Raw genomic sequence first — 26,286 nt, 5'->3', positions numbered from 1 at the left:
TCCAAACAACTTTTCTTAATCATGCAACGCGCTCCCGGGGTGCAGCTGAATTCCATTTGGCCATTATTGGCGCACTCTGAGAAGGATGACATTATCGCCAAACTCCAACTAATATTCGACGCAATGCGAAAGGCCAAGTGTCCAAGGCCCGACTTTTTCGGAGGCCTGGACGGGGGCGGCGTACATCACTACCTATTTTATAGCCAAGATGGCGATGAGAAATTTCTAGGGCCTTTCTCCGGCGAGCCTGCCTTCATTGCGGGCCTTGTCGGTAATAATAGAGCCTTGGTTGAACGCAATAGTTTGCCAGATTACAAGGCTCGCTTTTACGAGAAATACCTTGCTCGCGTCCTTCAAGGTCACCGGCCCACATTGACGCATGGGGACGTTCAGCAGAAGAACATTATGGTCGTGGAGAATACCAGTCACCCAAATGATCGAGGTGGGCGATCATTTGGGAGAATTCCGGTTGGTTTCCTGACTTGTGGGAATTCTTTTGTGCATCTTACCCCCTTAATTTCCAATGGGAAGAAGACTGGTCCTGGCGAGTCCAGGAGTTTGTTCAAGTATGGCCCGCCGAGATGGCCATAATGCAACTGATTGACAAGGATCTAGGCTGGTGAAGTACCAGTGAGGCTCTACCCAGAGCGGGCGGGGCCCGGCCAAAAGAACATAAAGGTGACAAAACAAATTAGCGCAAGAAGCAAGCGAGGGAAGTGCAGAACGAGTCAAAATTATTTCAAAGCTGTATGTCCAGGAGAACGGAGATAGCCAATCCAACATAACGCTAGTAATGATGGCACGTATGGGACCATCGTATATGTCTGGTAGGAGAACAAACAAGTATACAAGCAGGACATCACGCAGCAGGGGTTTGCGAGCCGGCACAAAGGCCTTCGATATCCCACGTTCCCCAGTTAGCAGGAAGAGTCAGGAAGTTTTGATATCCCAGGTCCTTCTGCATAGACGGCCCCAAGACCCACATCATTGGCTTGCCCTTTCAACATAGATTGCTGTAACAAGATCTGGGTCGTGTCGACTTTACCAGAAATATCAGATAGAAGGACCGTGCTGTCCCGAGAAAAGCCATACGACCGTACATAGAGATCTGTAACGGTCTGCGACGCATAGAAGAGCTTGTTCCCGCTGGAGTCGTACTCGAGGACCCATACTTTCTTCAATGCATTCCACTTCTCAACGTCAACCCATACAGCGCAGTTCCTTCGAACAATTAGTTTCAGCCCACGTACGGAGTACTTGAATAAATTACTATAAACTGGTCATGTGATCAGTGAACTGGAATTTCTGAACCAGTGACGCGACCTGTTGTCACTTTAGACTTTGCCCCTTTAAATGACATATAGCCTCATCCAATTAGTTTACGGTATTTCAGCAGGCGGAAGGTGGGGCTTCATTCATCCTTTGTGCCCCGAATTAGTCGATGGCCCCAGTAGGCTCCCCCATTTGAGCAGGCTGAAGGATGGGCTTAATCCTTTGGGAACTCTGATAAAGAAGACTTGCCTTCCATGTATTCTTTTTACTCACAAAGGCAGTTAGTCTTCATGTCAAATAAAATCAATCACCGAGTGCATTTCACGTGCACAGGTAGCCTACACCTTTTGGGTAGGGGCTAATAAGGACACAATCTACCCACAGACGACAATTCGTGCGAGTATAGGTTCGCGCTGGTTTATGCCCCTAAAGGTTCAGGACTTGAAACAAGCCTAAACATGCCTACTAGTGCAGCCTTGTCGCGTATTCAGTGAGCTTGGCGGAGATCTCGTCGAAAAATGGATGGCGGTGGCTTATAATCATCGCTTACTCCTAGATTAAACTGGTCGGGGCAGTTCTCTGTAACATATCAGAGTTATTGCAGCCTTGTTTGCAGCCTTGTTTCAAGACTATTAGCTTACGGAGATCGGCAGACTGAAGTGTTTAGATAGGTCGCCCAAGATGGGTCCATTTTCAACTATCACAGCCCTTTTGTTAATCTCACTAGAAGGAGCGGATTCGCCATTGCTGCCGTACCCCTTGCCATCTGCTTTACATTTGTTTTAAATTATACGGTGTTCCCATATCTGGCGTGCCTTTGTTATACATCTCCGTTTTTTCGAAGACCTTCGTTCAATATGCGGCTCATTTGGTGGCTACTTCAGTTAACACTACTAGCCTTGGCTTTGCCCGGAAAGAATCAGCCAAGGGATAAGCCAAGAACACCAAGTCTCGCGCCGTCCTTCTCTACTACCGCATCTGGCGCAAATCTAAGCGCACCGTCGTCAAAACCTGGTATATCTCAATTCTTATACCCTTTCGAATACGAAAGCTAATTCTTTTTCCAAGCCAAAGCATGCAAGTCGAGACCGCGGCCTATCGGTATGATTTGAAGAAGCATTTCTATATAGTCTGATTCTAATTATCACAAGCCCCTAGCCGCACACCACCCTTCCCTACTGCCTCATCTGGCGCAAGTCTAGGCGCTTCGTCGTCAAGATCAGGTATATCTTAATTCTCATACCCTTTCGAATACGAAAGCTAATTCTTTTGAAAGCCAAAGCAAGCAAGTCGAAACCGCGGCCTATCGGTATGATTTGAAGAAGCATTTCTATACAGTCCGATTCTAATTTTCACAAAGCCCCTAGCCGCACAGCATCCTTCCCTACTACCTCATCCGGCGCAAGTCTAGGCGTTTCGTCATCAAGATCAGGTAATTCTCAATTCTTATACCCTTTCGAATACGAAAGCTAATACTTTTGAAAGCCAAAGCGTGCAAGTCGAGACCGCGGCCTATCGGTATGGTTTGAAGAAGCATTTCTATATAATCTGATTCTAATTATCACCAAGCCCCTAGCCGCACACCACCCTTCCCTACTGCCTCATCTGGCGCAAGTCTAGGCGCTTCGTCGTCAAGATCAGGTATATCTTAATTCTCATACCCCTTCGAATGCAAAAGCTAACTCTTTTGAAAGCCCCTAGCAGCACAAAATTTTCGAGACCGACCCCGACACCAACAACAACAATCAGTTCTCACGCACTAGGCTGCCACGGATTGCCAGCTGCTCCAGATCCTGGGCCGATCTGTGCCTGCACGAATGGTTTCACGACACGGTTGACCGTTAACTCTGCGTGCCCTACGACGATCCCGTCCGATTGGACTGTGCATTCGCCGGCGCCAACCACATCAGCCAAACCAACTAGCCAAATCCCCTTCAGTTATTATAATGTTACGAATGGGGCGCTCGTCCACTGTGCATCTTCTGTGGTGTCAAAACTAGACATTTACACGGGGTTAACCGAAACATATTGCGCGGGCTCTACCTCGACAGACTCCAAGTCGCCAGGTATCACCTACACCACGACACTGTGGCCTCAAACCACGACTGCAGTAACATACGGTAACTGGGGATATTATTCACCACCGGTATCATCGACTTTCACCTACAACGCTACTGCGGCCGCATATTCACTAGCGGTTAGCTTCTACACGGCTTTCAGCAGTGCCTGCCCGAGCTCTGATGTTGCTACGGTTACGACCACCACTGGTACCTCTTTTAATACATTCGCCACACTTCCAGGCGGTGGAAAAGGTAGTTTTACGACTACGACTACGGATGTCACCCTCTATAGTTGTACCAACCAAGCAACGCCGAGCGCCGCGCCCTGGTGGGTCGCTTCTAGCGATTCCCTAGAGGGCATTGACAACAGTGGAACTTTAGCGGTTACCATCACCGACTCATCATTCACGGAAGAGAACTTTCCCAAATGGCTTTGGGCTCTAGCATACAGATTTGCATATGCGACCGTCAACTCCATGACCAACGAAACAATCTACCGCGAGGAGGGTAGAGGACAGATTGAAATGGACTTCCCGTTCTATAGGGTCCCAACTGATATTATGCTCGTGTACGGCAATAGTATCAATGATGGTACGGGACTAGAACGGTTATCTGGGTCAGCACTATTTGAGGCGAGCTCTGAAGAAGAGCTAGAGTGCCAATTAATGGAGGACATGGAGGTACTATTAGATACGTTCTTCGGCTTTATTGCAGGACCTGGAGGAGCAGCTATTGCGGATACTGTTGGTTTTACGATAACGTCGGAGGCGAGAGCGATCTTGATGGGCTCGATGAAAGCCTCTAAATACGTGTTCGGTTGCCCGGGTGAAGAGTGAATGTCAGTGATAGATTTAGAATTTGTTCATATTACTCTGTTTTCTCGCTTTCCGATTAATGATTCCTCAATGGCACATACTAAAGCCTTCCTTGATATCTAATGATACGTTTCACTCTGTTGGAAGATGGAATAATAATATCTCCAACTAGGTCACTATATTACACGCGCACGTGACCTCCCCCGAATCGCGCCAAGCCGCTCCTCTCGCCAGTTGCTTTTCCGGGTTCCGGACGGTTCTGGAAATGGACGAAATTTCAGGCTTATCCACGACCTATAAAATGGCACTATAGACCAGATAGAGATGTAGGGAGGCTCTCTGTGACAGGTTACATAAAGAATATAAGGTCTGTGAAATCGATGCCGGAGATAATAGTAATAGAGGTCGAATTGAAGTCCGGATGACATGGCATCACCATTATACTATGTATCCTTGGTACAGCCTAAGGGTTACCAGCCAATGGCAACAAATTGTACTAGAAACAACAAATCAAATCATAATGAGAGAAAATGATGAAATAAATATCCAAAACAAAATAAAACAAAACAGACATAATAGCCGTCGGTGTCCTTGCATCCCAGACACTTTTGAGTTGCCCTTGCGACCGCATCAACATCAACACCGCCTTCCGGGCCGGTTGGGCACCACCACCACCACCACCACCATGGGATGACCAACACCTTTCTGCATATTTCCTATTTCCCATTGACCAAACACATCCCTAAACACTCTTCTAGCTCTTCTAGCTCGTATACTGTTGATCTCTATATAGTGGACCCGCGCTTATCTGGCGGCTGTCGCTTATCGCCCCTTTGTTTTCTTCTCCCCGCGCCAGGTCGCTCGCTCTTCCCTGATTCTCTCTTCTTCACTCTCCCCAGCACCTTCCTTCCTCTTCATTCGACACACTCCCACCTCCAGGTACGTTACTTCCTCATCTCCCATCTTGTTGTTTGTTTATCATTCGTGTCCCTCGTGGTTCGCGTTCTCCCCCTCTCGCCCGTCCATCTGTGTTTCTTGCTTCCTGATATTCTGCTGACCCTTCCACCTTCAAACATGGATAGTGACAAGCTCGAAGTTCCACTCTCCTCCACTCGACTCCCTCCGGCTCACCTCTCTCTCCTCCTCACCCTTGTCGTTTCCCTCCACGCCTTCAAGTTCTTCTACGTGTGCGCGTTGACTCTCGTCTATGCCCTTTTGGTGCTGAACCAAGCGGAAGTCAATCTGTCGTCGGTGGAAATGGAGGCCAAGGCTGCTGAGCTCCTGGCGGCCTTCAAGAACCCCAGCGTCTCTGTTGACACGCGGGTCGCCCACCTGACGAGTCTCAAGTCCGACATCAAACAGAAGAATGTTCCAGAAGGCGCCATCCCCAGCATTTTTGAAACCCTGCGACTGGCTTTGAACTCGCAGCATTACTCAGTGCTCACCGCGGGATTCTCAACCCTGGGTCACTTTTTGAAGCGGCTGTTCATCCAAGACCAGCAGCAACTGGTAGTCAGCCAAGCCCGCAACTTCTACTCCACACTCGTGGAACGACTCGGCGACCACAAGGAGCGCGTCCGAGCTCAATCAGCGCAGATCTTCACCGAGCTCTGGCCGGCAGCAAGTGCGGATGTCGAGTTTCATGTCCTCGACGGAGCACTAGTGGGCCGAAACCCCCGCGCTCGAGAGATGAGCATGCTCTGGCTCTCGAATGTAAGTTTTGTTTCTCGCATCTGGTGCACACGTGTCTGACTTGGGTGACGTGCGCAGATGACAAAGAACCATGGTCTCCTTTTCCGCACTTATGTGCCTCCATTGGTCGCTTGTCTAGAGGATGCAGATAGCTCTGTCCGCGATACGGCACGGGCAGTCGTTATTGAACTATTCCGGTTTGTAACCTCACCCACTTGGAAATTGATCGGTCTAACAAACCACAGCACTGCACCTCCGCGAGCGAAATCCGATCTACAGAAGCAGCTGGTTGCTCGAGGCGTGAGAAAGTCGATCGCCAATGCTATCATCACGGGAATCGGTCTCAGTTCGACCGACTCGGAAAGCTCATCTGCACGACCCGTCTCCCGGGTTGACCGGCCGATCTCAGTGATGTCTTCACGCTCCAAGCTAGTGGAACAGGATGATGATGGTTTGTGCCCGCCACCTCATTTAAGCCCCTAATCTTAACCGTATATGTAGACGAACCAAAGAGTCGCCCCGGCTCCTCCAAAAGCCACGCTGACAGACCTACCACTTCCAATGGACTTGCAGAGGCGGGTTCCATTCATCGACCTCGTACCCCGGCGGAGCCTCCAGCTACCCAGAATTCGTCCGATGATGGTGTTGAGCCGCTCACAGTATCTTCGGCTCGAGAGATCGATGACCTCGTACGCGATATGCTTCCTTGCTTTGATGGCAAGGAATCGGAAGACAACTGGATGAAGCGCGAAAAGAACGTCATTCTGTTCCGACGACTCACTTGTGGCAATGCGCCTCACGCGCTCTCACAAACGTACATGGCTGCTCTTAAGACCCTCTTGGAAGGCATCTTGAAAGTAGTCAATTCTCTTCGAACGACTATGAGTACGGCGGGATGCCTTTTGATTCAGGACGTTGCTCGATGCTGTGGTCCTAAACTCGACCCGATGGTGGAAATCATTATGCAAAACCTATTGAAAGTCTGTGCAGCTCTGAAAAAGATCTCCGCCCAGAATGGCAATGTCTCGGTCGATGCAGTGATCAGCAATGTGACCTTTACGAATCGCCTTCTGCAACACGTACACTGGGCATCCGTGGACAAGAACTTACAGTTGCGCTTGTTTTCTGCCGGATGGCTTTGCACTCTGATTAGTCGACAGTCCCGACAGAAGAGCACGGTTGAACATGGTGGCGGTCTTGAGCTTGTGGAGAAGTCCATCAAGAGGGGACTGGGCGATGCCAACCCCTCTGTGCGGGAGGCCATGCGCGGTACTTTCTGGACGTTCCACGATGCATGGCCAGATAAGGCAGATGCGTATGTGTTGCCCACCTTCTTATACGATTTCTTCCATCTGCTGACCCTCGATTCAGAATCATGTCTACACTCGATCCAAAATCTCGAAATCTCCTGGAGAAGGATCCATCCAACCCAAATGCCACCCAGAAGGCTCCCGTATCGTCAGGAAAGAGCCCTGCGGGTGGCACAGCGTCCACACCCGGCCGTTCTGCTTTGAAAGAAGCCATTGCCGCTCGAAAACGGGCCCAGATGTCATCTCGCCCCGAGTCGGCCCACTCGACCGTCGCCGATCCAAAGATGTCAGAGCCCACATCCAAGTCTTCCACGACGCGCACCGTGCCTACGGGCGCTCCCCTCTCCTCACTTTCGTCAGCTCCCGTGCGCCCTGGTATGAAACCTCGACGAGCAGAGTTGAGTCGTCCTGCGACTGCGGATCCCTACGCTTCTCGCCGTCCCCCCTCAAGGGCTGCCGGTTCTCCCAAAACAGTTCGACCCAAGGCAACGACACCTACGTCCAAATCTTTGAATGCTCCACGCCTTCGCCCTCACAATGACCCAGGAACAAATACTACCAGGGGCAAACCAAGGAGACTTGATCTCTCCAAGTCCAAGTCTCACGACCACCTCTTGGCTGCGAGCCGTGCTCGCAGTGACTCGAATGACTCAGTGCATGGCCACCACTTGGATCTCCCGGCCGCATCTGAGGACCAGTCGGCCCCCATTGTGCTGGAGAGCCCCCCGCTGTCTGCCTCTCACGCATCCCTTAATCATCCCAAACCCCTTTCTGGACACGAGATAGCCAATGGTCACGAAGATGAGTTGCAACCCATGCCGCTGGACGAGCCCAGTGTCCCTATTGACGTGACACCCGCCCGCGAACGGGATGTTGAGACTACTCTACATCAATCTGCACTTGCGTCCGAACCCGAAACCACTGGCAGGCCCGAGCCTGATTCCGTGGTTATCTACGAGGACCCAATGAGTCCCGTTGCGGCTGAGGCTGATGCCTCCAGCTACGCTTTCACCCCCAAGGACAAATCAACTCCTGCGAAGACGCCATTCCGCCAGGCCCAACAGAAGCTTCGCGATGCAGGCGCCCCAGCTGCTGCGAAAGACGTCCCTTTTGTTCCCGTGGAGACCCCTGCTAAGAATGCAACACCTGCGTTAGCCCCTGACGAGGAACCAGCCTCTGATCGCATGAATGTCGAGGAACAAGTGAAATCACCCACCCACCAGTCCCAGATCATCCAGGACAGCCCTTCGCCTGTGATGGTCGAACTCTCACCTGCGGCTGCCTCGTCTACTCCGGCTAGGGCAAACAATGGCAACAACGAGAATGTGATGCCGCATACCGGCAAAGCTGCTGAAATAGCTGCAGCGCCGCGGTCTGTCGCAAGACCAAAAGCCCTGGAAGAAGTGCCTGTGAATGAGTCAGGCTCTCGATTTTCGGAGGCAAGGAGGCGATCCTTTGAGTCCCTGGCCCAGCCTTCGTGCGAAGATCCGATCGGCCGTTCCCGCAAATGGATCGAGAATAGGAGCATTAGCCCACGATCAAAGGATCCCGCAAACGCGATTGACATGATACGTAAGGCTCAGGCGCGCATCAAGTCGAACACGATGGATATTTCTGGATACCGGAAGCTACAGACGCTGTTCCATTACCACAAGGATACGATCATCCCCGATAGGTTGGAATACAACTCGATGGTCAATGATTTGTTGAAGGAATTGAAGAAGGCGCCTGCAGACCGAAAAGACCAAGACGTGAAGACGCAGATTTTGGTGACTATCCGCGCCATGCTCACATGCACCATTGCCAATTTCCATCCTTGCATTGAGCGGACGTTGACGGCAGTGATCCGGGCTCGTGGGCACTACGAGTCGAGTTCGCACATTGTGACGTATATGGAAGAACTGATGGATATACTGGTGGATCACAGTTTGACGGAGGAGGCTGTGATCGACGGTGTGATCGAGGGAATGAATATGGGAGAGGAAGCGTTGAAGAGCGAAGGAGCATATCGGTCGATCATCCTCGGACTTTCGACTCTCCACCAGACGATCCTGCCGGCGAAATACGAGCACATTCCGGACGAGTCCCTGGCCAAGGTTGGAGCGGTTGTTTCGGAGCAGCTAAGACACCCGCGGCCCGGAGTTCGCAAGCAAGCCACCGAGCTAAACGCACTTATCAACTCCAAATTCGGCGAACGCCTTCGCAATCTCGCCCCGCCACCTCAGGAAGGGTCCCTCAACTTGCTCACCTACTTCATGGCCCGCCAAAATATCAGTGGGTGAGCAACACCTTCCTTGGGGCGGCGATGCAGCACCTCGGCGGTGCCTGGGCCGCGGAGTGTCCACATCCAATGTACATAGGTCTTCTTCGTTCGTCTGTTCTTTATTCGGTGTCCTTTTATTTCTATACTCCAACGGCGCCGTCGAGGTATTCTTGCTGTATATAGCCAGTGAAAAAGTTGTTCTTGCCAATCTCCTCTCCATCAGTAGGTTGTCAGTACGTCCGCGGCAACGTTCAACTGACTATCGCCGCCCATAGGCAGAGTACACAATTCAAACTAATTGAGCGGAGCGAGACGTATCACTAGTGTTCATTCGCCAGTCTCTCGATACATAGACGACACCAAACAGTCGACGCATGCTTAGAATGCCTAATCTAGTAATTTTCCCGACTGACATACTCGGCTCGGCTCACTTGCCCTCCCAGCTCGGCAGGCTTTACCCCGATTGTCTTCACGCAGACAAGTCCGATCGTTCGTCTCCACTGATGCTGTCCCTTTCTCCACGATTCTTCTGGATTATTCGGCGGGGCGCCCCTCATTTCTCGGAGACAGGCCGTGGTGCACTCGGCTCAATTGCCCTGCGGTTCGTGTTCTACTTGGCGCAATGCAGCGAGGAACTGTATTTATAGAAGGCGGATGCCCACAGAAGAGAATCCAACACCGCAGATCAGCAATATTCTCTCGCTGAGGCAAGACCGGTCCTTGTATCAATAAAAAATGGCGACAACTTTGACAGGCGGTAGCCAGCACATCGTCGAACTGCCCTCGACGCCCTCTAGGTCCGACGCCGAACCCCGCGCCGTCGCGCAGCAATGGCTCACGAACCTAGAGTCACAGCTCGGTCATCCCGAAACTCTCAGCCTTGCAGAGCTCTTCCACCCCGAGTCCTGGTGGCGCGACATGCTAGCTCTGGACTGGGAGCTGCACACCAAACACAGCGCATCACAGATCCAAGAATTTCTGCGTAAGCACCAGGGCCGCGCACAGCTATCCAAGTTCCGACTGCAGGACAAGGGCAAATTCCAACCAAGGCTCGAGCAAGTGGTTGACGGCCTGAGCTGGGTATCAGCCATGTTCTTTTTTGAGACCGCCGTCGGCTGCGGCACAGGAATGCTGCGTCTGACGCAGGCAGATGGCAGTGGGCCCTGGAAGGCCTATGCGATGTATACATCGCTACAGGAGTTGAAGGGCGTTGAGGAGCCGCTGGGGAAGCGCAGACGCGCGGGGACGACCGAGCCTATGCCTGGTGGAGTGGCGGGTGAGACTTGGATTGAGCGGCGACGCAGGCAGGCGGAGTTTCTAGATGAGGAGCCTGCGACGCTGGTTGTTGGTTCTGGTTCGTTAATCTCTTGGAAGATGTGGGTGTGAGATCTATGCTAATTAGGGACTGGATAGGCCAAGCTGGGCTTAATGTGGGTGCGCGGCTGCAGAGTCTCGGCGTGTCGTGTTTGATTGTGGATAAGAATGAGCGCGTAGGTGATAATTGGCGCAATCGGTACCGGGTGAGTGTTTTAGGAGGTTCTATATGGTTCGGGTTTGATGGCTGATATCTTTCAAAACAGACGCTTGTTACTCACGACCCAGCCGAATTCACCCACATGGCTTACCTACCCTTCCCTCAGAACTGGCCGCAGTTCACTCCAAAAGACAAGCTTGGCGACTGGTTTGAAGCGTATGCAAGCCTCATGGAATTGAATGTTTGGACGCGCACATCGGTTGTATCTGCCGAGTACAATGACACCGCTGGCGATTGGACTGTGATCGTAGCTCGCGGGGATGGATCTCGACGAACGCTGCGTCCACGCCATGTTGTTTGGTGTACTGGACACTCAGGCGAGGCGCTTATTCCAAGTTTCCAGGGCCAAGAATCTTTTCAGGGGACTGTGTATCATGGCAGCCAGCACCGTGATGCCTCTGAGACGGATGTGCGTGGAAAGAAGGTCGTTGTTGTAGGCACTGGTAATAGTGGCCACGATATCGCACAGAACTTCTACGAGAACGGCGCAGATGTGACCATGCTACAGCGCAGAGGGACTTATGTACTAACCGCGAACAAGGGAGTGTTCATGCTACACGATGGTCTTCATGAAGATGGAGGGTATGTGTCTCATCCACTTATTTCTGGACGGCATCAACTAACTACGATCTGTCTATATACAGCCCCCCAACAGAAGAATGCGACATCGTCAGCGAAAGCCTTCCCTGGCCCATCCAACTCGCACTAAGCGTGCACCTAACACGCCGCATCGCCACCGCGGACAAGGAAACGCTAGACGGCCTCCGTCGCGCCGGCTTCCAGCTCGACTTCGGACCAGACGGCGCTGGTATTGCTCGCGCGTACTTTACTCGCGGTGGCGGGTACTATATCGACGTTGGCTGCAGCCAGCTGATCATTGACGGCAAGATCAAGGTCAAGCACAGCCCGAGGGGCATCTCGCGATTTGGTCCGCACGAGTTAGTCCTAGCGGAGGGCGAGACGCTGGATGCTGATATCGTTGTTCTGGCTACGGGGTATGATAACATGCGGACTACGGTGCGCAAAGTACTGGGTGATAAGGTTGCGGATCGGTGTAAGGATGTTTGGGACTTGGATGAGGAGGGTGAGCTTAATGCGGTAAGTTCTTCTTCTTTCTTTGCTTTGGAATCTCTGCTAAAGGTATTCATTAGATGTGGCGTCCTAGCGGTCACCCCGGTTTCTGGTTCATGGGCGGTAATCTTGCTCTGTGCCGTATTTACTCAAAGTTTCTGGCGCTTCAGATCAAGGCTCTGGAGGAAGGGCTGATCTCACAGTCGTAGCAGAGAATTACGTATTAATCTAGATCTGACGCATTCAGAGCGCACTTCTTGTGCATTATTCAAAGAGCTGTTTTAGGCCGTAAATTGGGTACACGAAACATTATAGCAAGAAATCAATGTTTCCAATAGTGTGAAATTCCGATTCTATAGTCAGTTATTCCATTAAATCATTACGCCAGGCAAGAATATCAGGAACGGAGATAGCCGGTGGAGATAAAAGAGGCTTCGGCGGAACAAAACATGGGGACCCACATCTAAAAGTCAGTATACAAAACTTCATGCAGCGATCAACTTTTTCCGCCGCAATTGCCGAGTTTTTGTAGACATAAATATCGTGGTTTGACACGCAATGGTTAACTGGAATATACTACAACATTTCATCACTCAGTCTACCGACACCAAGTATAAGCAAACAATATGGTCGTCCTTCCTACTCGTTCACTTGGCCGAAACGGGCCTTTGGTCCCTCGTTTGGGACTGGGATTGATGGGGGCCAGTGGGACATATGGCCTCCCGAATGCTGACGCCGAAAGACTTGCATTCCTGGATGAGGCATACAAGAAGGGAGAGCGGTTTTGGGATACCGGTACGCTACACACCAGACTTACTATCCATCGATTTGAATTGACATTTTTGGGGCAGCCAACAAGTACGGAGATTCAGAAGAGCTGCTGGGGAAGTGGTTTGCAGCCAACCCCGGCAAGCGCCAGGATATCTTCTTGGCGACCAAGTTTGGGATCAAGCCTAACCCCGGCGGAAAGGGAATGAAGGGATTCACTATCGATTCGACGCCGGAATACTGCAGCGAATGCATTGATACATCTCTTGAGCGCCTCGGTTTGCCCTATGTGGATCTGTACTATATCCACCGCCTGGACAAGGTGACTCCGATTGAGAAGACGATGCAAGCGATGGTGCAACTCAAGAATGGCGGCAAGATCAAGTACCTTGGGCTGAGCGAGTGTAGCGCTGAGTCTTTGCGCCGCGCACACGCCGTGCATCCCATCACATGTGTGCAGATGGAGTACAGTCCATTCTGCACAGACATCGAGTCGCCGACAACACAAGTGCTAGAGACAGCACGGGAACTGGGCGTTGCGGTCGTGGCATATAGTCCACTGGGGAACGGTGTGCTAAGCGGAAAGATCCGTTCACGCGAGGACGTCTCTGGGCCTGGAGACTCGCGTGGAATACTTCCATGGTTGCGGGAGGAGAATATTCAGTCAACTGTTCAGGTTGTGGATCAGATTGCGGAGATTGCCAAGACGAAGGGGGTCACCACGGCGCAGTTGGCGCTTGCGTGGCTGCTCAAGCAGGGCGATGACATATTTCCCATCCCGGGGTCTTCGAAAATTGAGCGTTTGGAGGAGAACCTGGGGAGTTTGTCTGTATCTTTGTCAGAAGAAGAAGAGGAGTCTGTTCGGAAGTTGGCCAAGAGTGTTGTTCGCGAGCGGATTCAGACAATGACGGGCTATGCCTTCGCGGACACTCCCCCATTGCAGGAGTAATTGGCCAGTATTCTGATCAGGTATTTCTTAGAGTCTCGATTGTCTGATCTGCGCGTATCCAAGTATTGAAAATCTCCTCTGTTGCTTGTGAATCTGTCACTTCATTGGATCCAAGTGTTTCTCGTAGTTGTAGAGATAAAGGTGACAGTTCCTGCGTATCTGACGTCCTATGAGAAGATGCATCCAGAATAGAACAATTATAGGACTGGCCATCCCACGCAGCGGTGTTGAGGGACAGAATTCTGTTCAAATCGTGGGATTCGCCGCTGGTTGCATTGGCTGTAGGCTCTGACATCCAAGCAGAGCCAAGATCCTGATTCACCCTATCTCGAGGAGCAATGTGAATTGAGCCAAAATAAGGAATCGATAGTTTCAGGGTCTTGCCGTCTTGGGCTTCACCGTCATCTTTGGTAGCATTTTCTTCATTCCAGGCATAGTAGTCGGAGCCGTTCATTGCATCTTCCTCAATATCCGAAAGTCTTTTTAAGATACGGACACGAGAATTGCCCTGTGCATCTTCATGTGAAGCCGATAATTCCTCCATCAAATCAATCGCACTACCAATGATACCCAAGTCGTGCGGCCGCTGATGTTCCAGCACGTTTGCGCGCGCAAGATGGTGTCCATTGAGGTGAGCCACAAGCAGTGTAATAGCGGCTGCGAATGCCTTGTCATCGAGTCCCCGATATGCAGACGAGCGATAGAATTTGCGGAGCACAAGGTAGCGGGTGAGTAACCCGCAGCTTGCAGAGTGGACTGCAAGTTTATTATATATAAAATCGAATGAAGTTCGACTATATTCAGAATTTTGTTGGGCGATATATGGCTGGTGAAGAACAAGCACAAGATAGTGCTGATGCATCTGTGCTAGGAGTATGGCAGAGCTTTGCGCTGTTTCGGTGGCTGTTGCAGTCTTATCCAGGATTGGGATCGCCCACCAACTGGTCGGCAAAAGCCTTGTCGCCTTTTTCAACTGGTCGTCAATATCTTGAGTCTCTTTATAGTCACGATCATTATTACTCATTTCATGCTGGCGGCGCCGCTGCAGCTGCATACGCATGTTTCGCGCAATAATACGCCCAGCGATCACGACGTGAATGCGCTCCAGTCTCTCAGCTGGAATTTTAGTTGCCAGTTGACTTTCGCTTGCAAATGTATAGTCATCGACTGCGAAAGGGAGACCCAGCATCAATGACATGAAACGGTCACTAAAGATAAGCTGGAACCACAAGGACTCAGCCCGTCCGTTCATCACTTCGGCTTGTCGAGAAAGATCCATCAACTGGGCAATGCTCAGAGCACGGCGAAAGATAAGCCAAGCCACACGCACGTCACCCGCACTGACATGGTAACGGCCTTGAAGCAGAAGGGTCTCGAGTCCGTCAAGGGAATCGACCAAACAATCCTGGGACATGACGTGGCGCGAAGCTGCATCAAAATAGCGGTGTGCTGCATCTTTGACGGGCTCTTTCAGATACGTTTCAATCTGTCTTGCAGTAGTCCTGTCGAGCTGCTGCAAGCAGAGTGCGAGTTGAATGAGCTTGCGACCAAAGAGAATGGGATGAGCAGTATCCGATATATCAGATATCTGCATGTCTTGTTCTGCAACTGATCGTGGGAGTGGACGCCTTCTCGAGGTGCTATGGAGGACTTGCAGGGGTGGACTCGAGTGTTTGCCACTGTCCAAAATCACCACGGCAAGAGTTGGGTGCGGAAGAATAGAATAGAGATAGCCATTGAGCGAGCTGCCTCTCGACATCCGCTCATGGTTGACATGTTGCAAAGTCGGTAGTGCCCATTTCGATCGATTGGCCAGTGTCTCGGGGTGTATACCTTGAGATTTACTTTGAGACGGCGACTGAGCCAGTTGATTGACCAAGGCCTCGACCTGATTGAGGCGTTGTCCAACTTCCTTATAAGCGCTGTCAGTGCTCTCGCTGAATTCTTGGCTTATACATGGGAGACCTCGTCGTTGACAAGAGGCACAGGTGGTCCCGGTATTGAACTCGCAGCGGATTTTGCGATATTTGCACTCCCAGCAGCTGAAGGTGCCCTTGCGGATTTTGCGCCGCTTTAAGAGAGGCTTTACCGGAGGATCTGCCGATGAGACCGAGCATGACATTGTTTTTGAGTGAATTATATGGAGTTCGAAGTGCCAGCTGAAATCAGCCCTTAGGCACAAAACTGTGGCTGAGTCATGGCCTCGTTCTCCCACCGTTGACCAATCGTATGTACTTATGTAGTCTTCGTACTCTATGTGAAGTGTTTTTGATTACTTACTCTAGTCAAGCCAAAAAATGGCTGTCTTGGTTCATTCGGCAGCAATGCTTCATAAATGTTACCCATAAACGCAGCGGAAATCTTCGTCCCGTTCATCGAAGATTCTGTGTACTAGTAAGATCATGTGACCGGTGCTCGATGTAGTCCTATTGCTTTCCTACATGTCTTTACTTTTACTCAAACCTATCCACTGCCGTAGATGACCAAAATAACTATATTCTTGCCTCATAAACACAGATATCCCTTCAGCCTTCAGTTCATCGACTTCATTTCATCTTTATAATGGCAACTAGCTTTCCACACGTGACCGGCGGAGGCGAAAGGAAGTGGGCCACGTCGGGGACTTCTTCCCCCATCGGAAAGTCACCATCAAGGCTCGACGACAGGCATATCAAGACAAATTGTTCTGGATCACTGTTGTGAAATGGCTCCTACAATTAACGCAGGAGCAGGGTTTGAACAAATGAGTTACGAGCACAGCCAATGACTGTCATGCGACCAAGGATCACCCCAGATCCATACGGGCACAAACATGAGCGAAAGAGCTTCCGAGATCATCTTTCGGTCGGGGAATGCCCCGACACGCTTCTTCAAAGCATGTCGTTGGTGCAGGAAGCAAAAAATGCGTTGCGATGCTCGCAACCAAGTACCATGCTTCCGCTGTCGTTCCACCGGCCGGGATTGCATTTTGGACCCGATAGACGATGGGAGGCGTCGAAATGAACGTCGGAGAAAGACTACCACCCCGTCCGTACGGTACGTTTAAAGGGAATTGATTCTGTCGGCTATTTTTACTCACGTCATGGTAGAGGGCATGTCATCACTTCTCCGGCAGATCAGCGCAATGGTTTACATACTCCGGCATCGAGAGAGCGGGAGTATTCTCCGCTCTCGGCACGAGATACTACTTTTAACACTTCAATTGACTCCCTGCCGGAGAATACCCCTTTGGGAGCCCAAGCCCCGGACCACAATGGACCCGAATCACAGCAATTAAGCCCCAACGATATGATGGCCCCGGTGTCGGCGATGCACTCCATGTCTGTGAACTTACTGGGGTCTAACACTGTAAGTTGATGTGAAGTACTGTCAACAGCCCTTGATGGCTTATCTCTCCCAGATTTTCATAGATACCTCCACCAAAGGTGATCCGAAAAGCGATATTATCGCCCGAGGAATTGTGAGCGAAGAACTGGCCCGTGTCTTATATGAGCGGTATGTAATTTGCCATCGAACGCGCCGGGCAGAAATAACTTTTATTCAACAGATTCACTGGAGGAAGCAAAAACTTCCTGCCACTTTTCGACCCAATCCGTGACACATTCGATTCCATCCGGTCACGTTCTTTGTTTTGCTTCACGGTGATTATATACCTTGCAAGCCGCGCTGTAATGGATCTACGCAGCGATACGCATATGCAGCGCGTACTACAAGACGAAGCACAGAGACTAGCTGAGGATAGCTTCTTTGAAAGGCCTACAAAGCTTGAAACCGTTCAAGGAATGATCTTACTTGCCGCCTACTCCGAAAAAACATGGTTCTCCACGGCGCTCATTCTACGCACTGCCCTAGATTCCGGGTTGGAAAAGTCGCTCGATACGTTACTGTCCCAGGAGAATGTGCCCCGCAGTTCCCTCGCTGCTTCTATAGCCGACCGCCAGCTTGTGTGGCAGACCAGAACATGGCTTATTACCTTCACGTTGGAACAGGACGTTGCTTCGGGCACCGGCCGCAAGTCTCGCATTGCCGAGGTTGATGTTATGAAGCTCCGGAAGTTCCTGGACTATCCTCTCTCTCTTCCTTGCGATATGCGAACCGTATCTATTATCGAACTTCATCAGCTTCGAGGTGTGCCCAAATCTTACTAATATTCTCGAATGCCAACTAAATGCGATTAGCCCAATCTCGAATTATCATGGAAAACGCAACGACAACCCGCGATATTGTTTCCACCGAATTACCAGCCATCATGACGAGGCTGCAGAACTGGTGGACCACGTGGGATGAAATCCACGAGAGTAAGTTTTCCCGATACTATATTAGAACTTGTTACTTACTTGCATGAAGATAATGGCTTTCATGCGGGGGCGTTTCAACGAAGCAGTCTCAAATTGATGCTCAACTATGCCAGGATCTTTGTTTGGTGCACTTCATTGGCACGTATTCAAAAGCTGCCGTCCGACTCCTCGAGCTCCGAGACAGAGAGTCTCGAACAAAATGTGCTCAATATATGGCAATCACTCATCACCACCATCATGGACCAGTTGGCATTTTTTATTAACGAGCCCGCTTATCGCTGCCAACTACCGTGGGCACCCACATACCCTGCCCTGACTATCGCCTTTGTCGGTGAGTACATCAGATGCCGACAGAAGAATTGCTTAGTATGGTCTAACAGTAACAGCAACATATGCAATTCGAATCGCACGATGGCGCCCAAATCTGATTAACCAAGACGTACTGCTGGAAAGAGTGGATCAAATCTGCGAATTTCTCAAACAACCACCGTATCCCGACATCCATCGTACAGTCTCTATATTCGTGAACTACGTCCGAGCCTTGATTGCTAGCCAGCATCCACCAAGTGACGATGATGCAGATTTTCCGAGCCTGTCTGAGCCTGTTGATGGGCAGGCACCTTACCCCAGTGGGCAAGATGGCCCCACGAACAATTCCCTTCCCCCCTCTGGAATGGATCCACTAGACAACGCCAACTACAGGCCAGCCCCACCAGTCCAGGCTGATAAAGACCCTGGTATGACCTCGATACCAGCTGATAGAGCGGCAACAGGCCGGCCAGCCCCTCCCCGGTTGCCCGAGACAATTGAAGCCCCCAATTGGACGGTCTCCAATACCATTGCAGATTCATTTGGGCTTTTTGAAGAAGGGCAGAATGACATCTTTGACTTTTTGCCTATGATGCCAACGATGCCTTGATAGACTTATCTTGTTATTGAATGTTAAATTTCTATTGCTTTGTTTGCCCTCTTAAAATGTATCTTTCACTATTCAGAGATCTGGGCTATCTTGGTCTGTGGGCCAGAACACAGGATTCGGCATCGGCACAGCAACGCCTCGTCTTGTTGGGCCATAACCCTCGATCGTCGCCTGCACATGACAAAAACTGCTGCATTAGCTAGATGGTAACCAAAGAAACCCGCCCAATGGCGGGAAACTAGACATTCGGGGGCGTCCGTCACCGTCCGTGTCCTGGCCGGAGCCGGGTGTGGGTTCTCTTTACTACCGGGCCCGGTACGGCCCCGGTCGACCGGCCCTCAGAGACTGCAGTATAGTGCTCGTTCATTGGTACACAACTATTTTCTCTCGCCTGATAGCTTCGCAGAAGCCTTTTCCAAGTCAGTCTAGCCTCTATGAGTCAAATTTTCATGAATTGTTAGCTCCACCGGGTCGCACTGGCAGACGGGAAATTTTGGCTATATAAGCCGCTTGTCTACTACTAGCCCACAGAGATTATTATTATGGCTCAAGCATATTTTCTTTCGTTTTTATTTTTAATTCCCTTCCCACAATAATACTCAAACAAAATGGCAATTGCTTCGTTTATATCTCGAGTAGCAAATGTCTTTTCCTCTTCAGGTGCGCTTGACCTTGTATATCGCCTTCATGTTTACCCCAGCCCTAACAGACTTCCAAGATCCCAAACCCGACGAGAAACCTGTGTCCCCAATGGAACCAAAAAATAGTTACGTGGAAGATGAGGACTTTAAGCTAGTTGAACTGTCGAACCATGATGTACTTGTCGAGTTTCAAGAGGGTTCTGCCGCAGACCCGAACAACTGGTGTTTTGTAAGCTTGTTCTGTTTTGTTTCTCATATACCTCGATCAAAATCATGACCACTAACGACGCCGTTCGAAAATAGACCAAGAAATTGTACATCATTTTGACATCACTGCTTATCGTGATGAACAGCGGTATCTCGTCAGCGTTACCTAGCAATGCGATCCCTTCTATCATGCAATATTTCCACCAGTCAGGCTCTGGTCCCAAGGTACTGCCGACGGCCGTATTTTTGATAGGATACATTATTGGTCCTCTGCTTTTCAGCCCGATGAGTGAGACTGTGGGCCGCAGACCAGTCCTTCTTTGGACATTCTCAGTCTTCGTTCTGGTAACGCTTGGCTGTTCTCTTGCCCCCAATTGGCCGGCCCTCCTAGTCCTTCGCACCCTCTGTGGACTTATGGCCGCTGCGCCACAGACTGTTGTTGGTGGCGTGTACGCGGATATGTTTTCAGATCTTCGCTCTCGCGGTCGCGCGATGTGCTTCTATATGTCGGTAAGTGACACAATTGAGTTCTTCCGAGCTTCTTGTCTAACATGTTACAATAGGCCGCGAGCTTTGGCCCAATTCTGGGGCCGATTATTTCTGGGTGCGCCGTTCAGTATGGCTGGCGATGGGTGTTTCGCATTGACGTGATCCTCAGCGGGAGCTGCTGGATTGGACTGCTCTTTATGCCCGGTATGATACTCGATTCTTCTTTCTGGTTATTCCACACTAACGTGTCAGTATAGAAACCTTCGGCCCAGTGATCCTCAAAAAGAAGGCAGCCAAACTTCGAAAACAGACCGGTTCCAATTCCTACTTCTCTCGACAGGAACTAAAGAACGCGAGCTGGTGGGACACCATGCTTCCGATCCTAACCCGACCTATCACGATGCTCATCTCTGAGCCTATCATCCTTTCCACAGCAATTTACATCTCGCTTTCATACAGTCTGGTGTTTTTCTTCTTTCAGGCATACCCGATTATCTACGAAGGTATGTATCAACTGCCCGAAATTCCGTATAATGCTAACAACTCCTCGATAGGAACATACGGTTTTGATGTGCAGACTACATCTTTCACCTATATCCCGAGTATGTATTCTCTGAATTTACGATAATCTATAATTTTTTAACAACAAATCCAGTTGGCGTTGGCGCTGTCACTTCCGGTCTGGTGACATTCTACTACGACACTATCTACGAGAAAGCCAAAAAGCTGGGGAAAAAATGGACTTCCAGCCCTGAGCTTCACCGACTACCGCTGAGTTGCTTTGCCGGACCAGCTATGACCATTGCACTTTTCTGGTTAGCCTGGACAGCCAAGCCCAATATCCATTGGGCGGTTCCCGTGCTATCTGGATTACTATTCGGTTTTGGATACCAGCTCGTCTTCATTTCGCTTCTCACGTACGTCACGGATGCCTATAACATCTACTCCGCCAGTGCGCTCGCGGCATCAGTCATCTTGCGAAGTATTTGTGGTGCAGTCTTTCCTCTTGCCGCGGATCCTCTCTATGCATCTCTGGGTGTAGCGTGGGCTACCTCGATACTGGGATTCATTAGCTTGGCTTGCATCCCGATTCCTTTCATTCTACTCTATGCCGGCCCTTGGATTCGCGAGAGAAGTCCTTTCTGTCAGCGGCTGTTGGAGGAGGAAAGGCTCAGAAAGAGTGGATTAAGTACGCCAGAGGAAGCATGAATTTGATGGCCCTTGTTGGGAATTTCACGACTTTACGAATGTCTGCGATGCATTTCGGGTTCATTTGGCTACGATCGCATATGCCATAGATATTACTTTGAACTTGCATGGAACAGGTTGGTTTACATTTAGAAAAGTGATGTTTTGATGAATAGTTCATAATAATAAGATTTTCTGCATGCTCTCAATGTCCTAAGTGTCTAGCTTTCCTAGGCGAAGGAGAAAGGCTTTTACATTAAAAAGAACCATACGGAGATAGTACTTGAAATCGGTAGGTATACTTAGAGAGTGTGCTGTTTAGTATACAGGCAGCTTGAAAGCGTTTAGGTCATACAGCCAGGTGTCAACAGACTGCTGGTCGTGGACGCATTGAGGGTTTTCAGCCTTGCTGGATGACCACTTGGGACGAAGAGGCCAGGCGCAGATGTCCTGTTTCTTGCCAGCATTTTGGCCCTGGATAATAGTTCCCTCCAGAGTCGTCGGAGCGTCGCCTTTCTCAACCCAGTCAATTAGCACCTCCAGATTGGTCTGGGGGAATGGTCCATTAGGCTGGGCCACGTTCGGTGAGCAATGAGCGGCACCCTGAACCAGGAAAAACTTGTACCACTCGCCAAGCTTCTCGTAACTTTCACTCTCGCTGAGACCAGGGTACATAATGTTGCGAACTGACTCGTAGTAGCGCACCGACGATGCAGAAGGAATCGAATCATCTTGCTCGCCGTGGAAGTGAAGGACCTTGACACCTGCCTCTTGGAGGTCGGTGAGGTCGGGCCAAGTGGTCTGCAGGGTATCCTCGTACTTCTGCCAGGCTTTGTAGATCCATTCCTTCAAGGTGTCGGCCGTGACTCCATTCAGAGACGGAAGGTTGTCCAGCTCGACGAGCTGAATAAACATAGTGACAAACTCACCGCCAAGCGAGCTTACATCGAGCTCCCATTCACCAGTTTGGGAGTTGTATTGTGTTGCTGAATCGTCGATATAAGCTCCAGGCTGGTAGGAGAAATATACTCTGCGACCCTTTGAGTCGTGTGGGCCATTTAGGGTGTTCTTCATCACCTCCACGGCCTCTTGAGACACCTTGCCCTTTTGAGGGGGGATAGATACGAAAGAAGGGAAACCACCACCGGGACTGTACTCAACATTGATGGTAAAGTTTGCAGGGCAGCTGTATGGCTCGCCAACAACGCTGTCGAGGTCAAAGTGCATCTTGCACAGGTCGGAGCGGCCGACAACCCCATCCTCTTTGCCATCAAGGCCATCACAAGCGGCAATAGTTGCGTTCATGATCTTGGAGTATTCACAGGACGAGGGGTAGTAGCCCAGGTTTTTCTGTTGGAGTCCAGCCCAAAGATGCTGGACTTGCTGGAAGGCAAAGCGGAAAGCAGGGGCACCAACGGTATACCCGTCGAACTGGTCCGGGTATCGTTGAAGCTGGCTCATTCCCTCACGGCCGCCCTCGGAGCAGCCCTGGTAATAGGAATACAGCTTGGTATCCGAAGTCTTGTAGAAAAGCTGAGTGAGCTCTTTGCCCAGAATGGTCACCTCGTGTATTCCCTCATATCCAAACATGAAAAGAGCGTCATAGTTGATGGTGCCATTCTCCTTCAAGATCACACTCGACACTTGGGTCTCGAAGCTTCCAAATCCACCATCCGTCAGGCCAGCGACGGCGCCATACATGACTCCTCCAGGGAGGGAACCAGTAGTAGTGGTACCGGAATTGATGGCATAGCCACCGCCTCCGGTTGCAAGGAAACGATTGGCAAATTTGGATGGGGCGGGAAGCCAGTAGTTGACGAGCACTCGGTCATTTCGGCCAGAGTGGGTGTAGGCGAAGGTGACATTGCAGAAATCGATCGTCGCATCGGGGTAGAAGTTGGAGCTGGCAATCTTTATATTCGTGAAAGGCTGCGCAGTGACCGAAGTGGAGTCAAGAGCAATGCCGGAGATGAAATCATCGGCCGGTAGTGACTTCTTCACGTAGGAGACAGTGCAAACGTCGTTCAAAGAGGCAGTTGCTTGCGCAATTGAGGCACTCCCCAAGAGAATAGCAGCCCACAAGCCAGCACCCATGTTTGAGAGCTTAGAAAAAGATCAATGTAGGAGAAAGAGAAAGTCAAGGCGCGTTTATGCAGTATCAGGTTCCGGCACAACTTCGGTATAAGTACCTCCCCTCCTCCCAGTCACGTCTCCACACTCCCCACACTTTGCCCCCCTGCGTCTATGAAATAGCATGTAGTAATTACCGGAGACGCGTCGAAAGTGCCTGGGATAAGGAGATTAGTGCCACTTTAGGTGAGACCAGAATCCACGCTAGCCCAGAGGGAGATTCTCAGACCGACCCCGACCTAGGCTAGCGGAAAAGGTCTCTTCCACAAGGGCTCGAGCTTGGCCTTTCGCTGTGCCGATTCTCTCAACGACCCAACCAGGCTGCAGAAGCTCATTACTATGAAGTAAGTTGTTCGTCTTCGCTTGGATCCCTTTTGGCCGACGGCTAAGAGCTTGCTTCGCTTAAGCGTTTCTAACGACCCCTAGCCAGTCGCTTCATCAGGCTGCTTCTGAGAAGTCCGGGGTTCCCCACACGCACTTTATCCTTGTACTTTAACCTTCTTCATTCCCACCCACTGCTATTCCCGTTTCTCTCATGCTGCTATAGATGACATAAAAAAGTGATTTTTAATTTTTGGAATCAGTGGCGGTGTCAGCAAAGTCCGAGACGTGTGTACAGACATCTACACTTCAAAAGCGACCGCTTAGTGTCTCATGTCCAGAATTGAAGTTAATAGTTTATTGCTGATGTCGGATTTCAAACCTGTAAATGACTCGAGTAAATGACCTTCACTGCCAAATCATTCAATACTTCACGATATGTCTATACTTCCTCGCACGGACCACAATCCACATTACAAAAGTGCCGGACTGGCCCATCTCCGGACTTCTCCGAAGGTGATCCGATCTTATGCGGTAAACACAGCATAAAAAGAACCAGGCGAGTCATCTAGGCGAGAAATTTAACGGGTACAGTCTATCCTCTCAATTGACTTCGGCCACAAACACAAAGTTCTAGAGCTGATAGAGGCATCTACGTTTGTTCATTTCATTCAATACCCGGCTTTCGGGGGATTTACCTACTCGCTCAGTAGACACACTTGGGTAGCAATGGACTGTATTGAGCTTGGTTCCTTTTTCCCATGTCCCAACGAGAAGGTACTCGACATGCTATGCGCATTTTGTTCTGGATACTGATGGATCTGATGTCCCCTTGTGGATTTGCAGAAAGATTCCCATGTATATTATTATTATTTGTTACGTTATTATATTATTGTGATTTTTATAGTCCAATGTAGCTGCCTGCTATCACAGCGGTATGTATTCCGCGGAGTGGAGAAAAATATGCGCGCGCATGAGAAGCTGGAGAAAAATAAGGCGAATAGTGCGGTCGTGCTTGTTCTGTAGGGGCTAGACCTTTGTTCTCGCCCCCAATGTTTCTATCGTATCAGAAGCCGACCGAGGAATCAAGAGGTGTACAATAGACCAGATTCCAACAGTTAGCCGCTAGAGAAGTCTCCGTTCTACTGTGCACAGCTTATGATTATGTTTCTTCGTGATTAGAACCGAGTTGGTTGTCGAATATTCCTCCATGCAGAAGAGCTAGCTTTACAACAAAGCAGACTGGGCGAGTCGGTAATGGATCACTAATCAAAAACAGCGATGCGCAGAATTCTCACAGCGCGCTGCAAAAGCCGGGACAAGATGACATCAACTGTCACTTTTAAAGTTAGTGTATCCGTACCTTGTGCCCTGAAAAGTGGCGACGAACGGGGTTCGGGAGATATTATCCGCCGGGAACCTGGTGGGCGGCCTCTGGTTTCTCGTGATCGACTCCAGAGTTTGGGCGTAACCGGTTTGTTCAAAGCGCGCTAAGATGCGAGGCCGCCGGAGGGATCTGCAGATCTCGCAACAATGGTTAGAGGCCTTTTTTTTTGTGCTTTCTAAGGGGCACTTCCCATGGATGAGGGAAAATTAGGTCTGCTGATGAAGTCATTAATGTCCCTGTTAGGTTTTCGTTCATGTGCAATAGTCTCGATTTCTTGTTTTTGAATCCTTTTTACTTTTACTTGGCGACAGTAGTGCGGCAGGTCGCCTACTACTGCTCTACTAGACTATTTATTCTATGACTCACTTGAACATATTCTGTCGCCTGATGCTGGGTTTAACAAAGGTGAGCTTGTACAATTGACATAATTGACCTCAACAAGAGCAGATTTCGCAAGCATGTGAAGACGAAAAGGAGAGCTTCTCATGAACCTTTCCCGAAAGGGTAAAGCGTCTATCAGCCCTAAGTACCTCCGAGGCACGCATGTGAGATCGACGGTGGCGTATATCAGCATTTAATTTGGATTCTTTTCTCGAGACCAAAACAAAAGAAATGATAATCTTAAATCAATGGAAAGTATCAAAACGCAATGACCTAGATCTATATCAAGTACAAAAAACTCCCAATTAATGATTGTGCTGAGTAACGAAAAATGTGTTGCGAGACGCAGATCGTCCGAGGTAGAATCCACAACCTCCGATAGTTAGTTAGTTAGTCCAGAGCTTAGGCCGAAAAAATCACTGGTTGGGCAAATCTGCCGGGATCTGCGTCGATTCCTTCCCTGCCGTCTCCGAGGAGGAGTCGATTTGTTTTCTTCCGACTCCACGCGATCAAATGACGTGAAAGGGTCCTGGGTTTTTTCGGTTCCTCGTGCTAATGTGAAAGAGAGTTTGGTTCGTATATAAGCCCGGC

The 26,286-nt window shown here is 50.1% G+C and overlaps 7 protein-coding genes across 7 annotated transcripts; 5 read left to right on the top strand and 2 right to left on the bottom strand.

Moving 5' to 3' along the window:
* Positions 1–5,221: 5,221 nt before the first annotated feature.
* Positions 5,222–9,431, top strand: PFLUO_LOCUS5427 (suppressor of tub2 mutation; the record flags this gene model as incomplete). The annotated part of the gene is made up of 5 exons (XM_073782872.1): positions 5,222–5,860; positions 5,918–6,036; positions 6,085–6,290; positions 6,341–7,154; positions 7,211–9,431. The coding sequence occupies 5 exons, from the start codon at positions 5,222–5,224 to the stop codon at positions 9,429–9,431; spliced, it is 3,999 nt and encodes a 1,332-aa protein (XP_073639484.1).
* Positions 9,432–10,147: 716 nt separating this feature from the next.
* On the top strand, positions 10,148–12,226 carry PFLUO_LOCUS5426 (uncharacterized protein; the record flags this gene model as incomplete). The annotated part of the gene is made up of 5 exons (XM_073782871.1): positions 10,148–10,766; positions 10,826–10,932; positions 10,993–11,528; positions 11,591–12,044; positions 12,098–12,226. 5 exons carry the CDS (start codon positions 10,148–10,150, stop codon positions 12,224–12,226), a joined length of 1,845 nt encoding a protein of 614 aa, XP_073639483.1.
* A 417-nt stretch (positions 12,227–12,643) lies between these two features.
* PFLUO_LOCUS5425 (uncharacterized protein) lies at positions 12,644–13,734 on the top strand (the record flags this gene model as incomplete). The annotated part of the gene is made up of 2 exons (XM_073782870.1): positions 12,644–12,812; positions 12,869–13,734. 2 exons carry the CDS (start codon positions 12,644–12,646, stop codon positions 13,732–13,734), a joined length of 1,035 nt encoding a protein of 344 aa, XP_073639482.1.
* A 16-nt stretch (positions 13,735–13,750) lies between these two features.
* On the bottom strand, positions 13,751–15,328 carry PFLUO_LOCUS5424 (uncharacterized protein; the record flags this gene model as incomplete). The annotated part of the gene is made up of 1 exon (XM_073782869.1): positions 13,751–15,328. The coding sequence occupies one exon, from the start codon at positions 15,326–15,328 to the stop codon at positions 13,751–13,753; it is 1,578 nt and encodes a 525-aa protein (XP_073639481.1).
* Positions 15,329–17,025: 1,697 nt separating this feature from the next.
* PFLUO_LOCUS5423 (uncharacterized protein) lies at positions 17,026–17,882 on the top strand (the record flags this gene model as incomplete). Its single annotated transcript, XM_073782868.1, has 3 exons — positions 17,026–17,082; positions 17,135–17,229; positions 17,282–17,882. The coding sequence occupies 3 exons, from the start codon at positions 17,026–17,028 to the stop codon at positions 17,880–17,882; spliced, it is 753 nt and encodes a 250-aa protein (XP_073639480.1).
* A 2,331-nt stretch (positions 17,883–20,213) lies between these two features.
* On the top strand, positions 20,214–21,497 carry PFLUO_LOCUS5422 (uncharacterized protein; the record flags this gene model as incomplete). The annotated part of the gene is made up of 5 exons (XM_073782867.1): positions 20,214–20,309; positions 20,363–20,492; positions 20,546–20,791; positions 20,843–20,890; positions 20,944–21,497. The coding sequence occupies 5 exons, from the start codon at positions 20,214–20,216 to the stop codon at positions 21,495–21,497; spliced, it is 1,074 nt and encodes a 357-aa protein (XP_073639479.1).
* Positions 21,498–21,794: 297 nt separating this feature from the next.
* Positions 21,795–23,570, bottom strand: PFLUO_LOCUS5421 (uncharacterized protein; the record flags this gene model as incomplete). Its single annotated transcript, XM_073782865.1, has 1 exon — positions 21,795–23,570. One exon carries the CDS (start codon positions 23,568–23,570, stop codon positions 21,795–21,797), a length of 1,776 nt encoding a protein of 591 aa, XP_073639478.1.
* Between the last annotated feature and the right edge of the window lie 2,716 nt (positions 23,571–26,286).

This window comes from Penicillium psychrofluorescens (assembly GCF_964197705.1).
Source record: "Penicillium psychrofluorescens genome assembly, chromosome: 3".
Taxonomy (NCBI): domain Eukaryota; kingdom Fungi; phylum Ascomycota; class Eurotiomycetes; order Eurotiales; family Aspergillaceae; genus Penicillium; species Penicillium psychrofluorescens.
The sequence above is the reverse complement of the archived record's forward strand: the minus strand, read 5'-3'. Positions and strand labels throughout refer to the sequence as shown.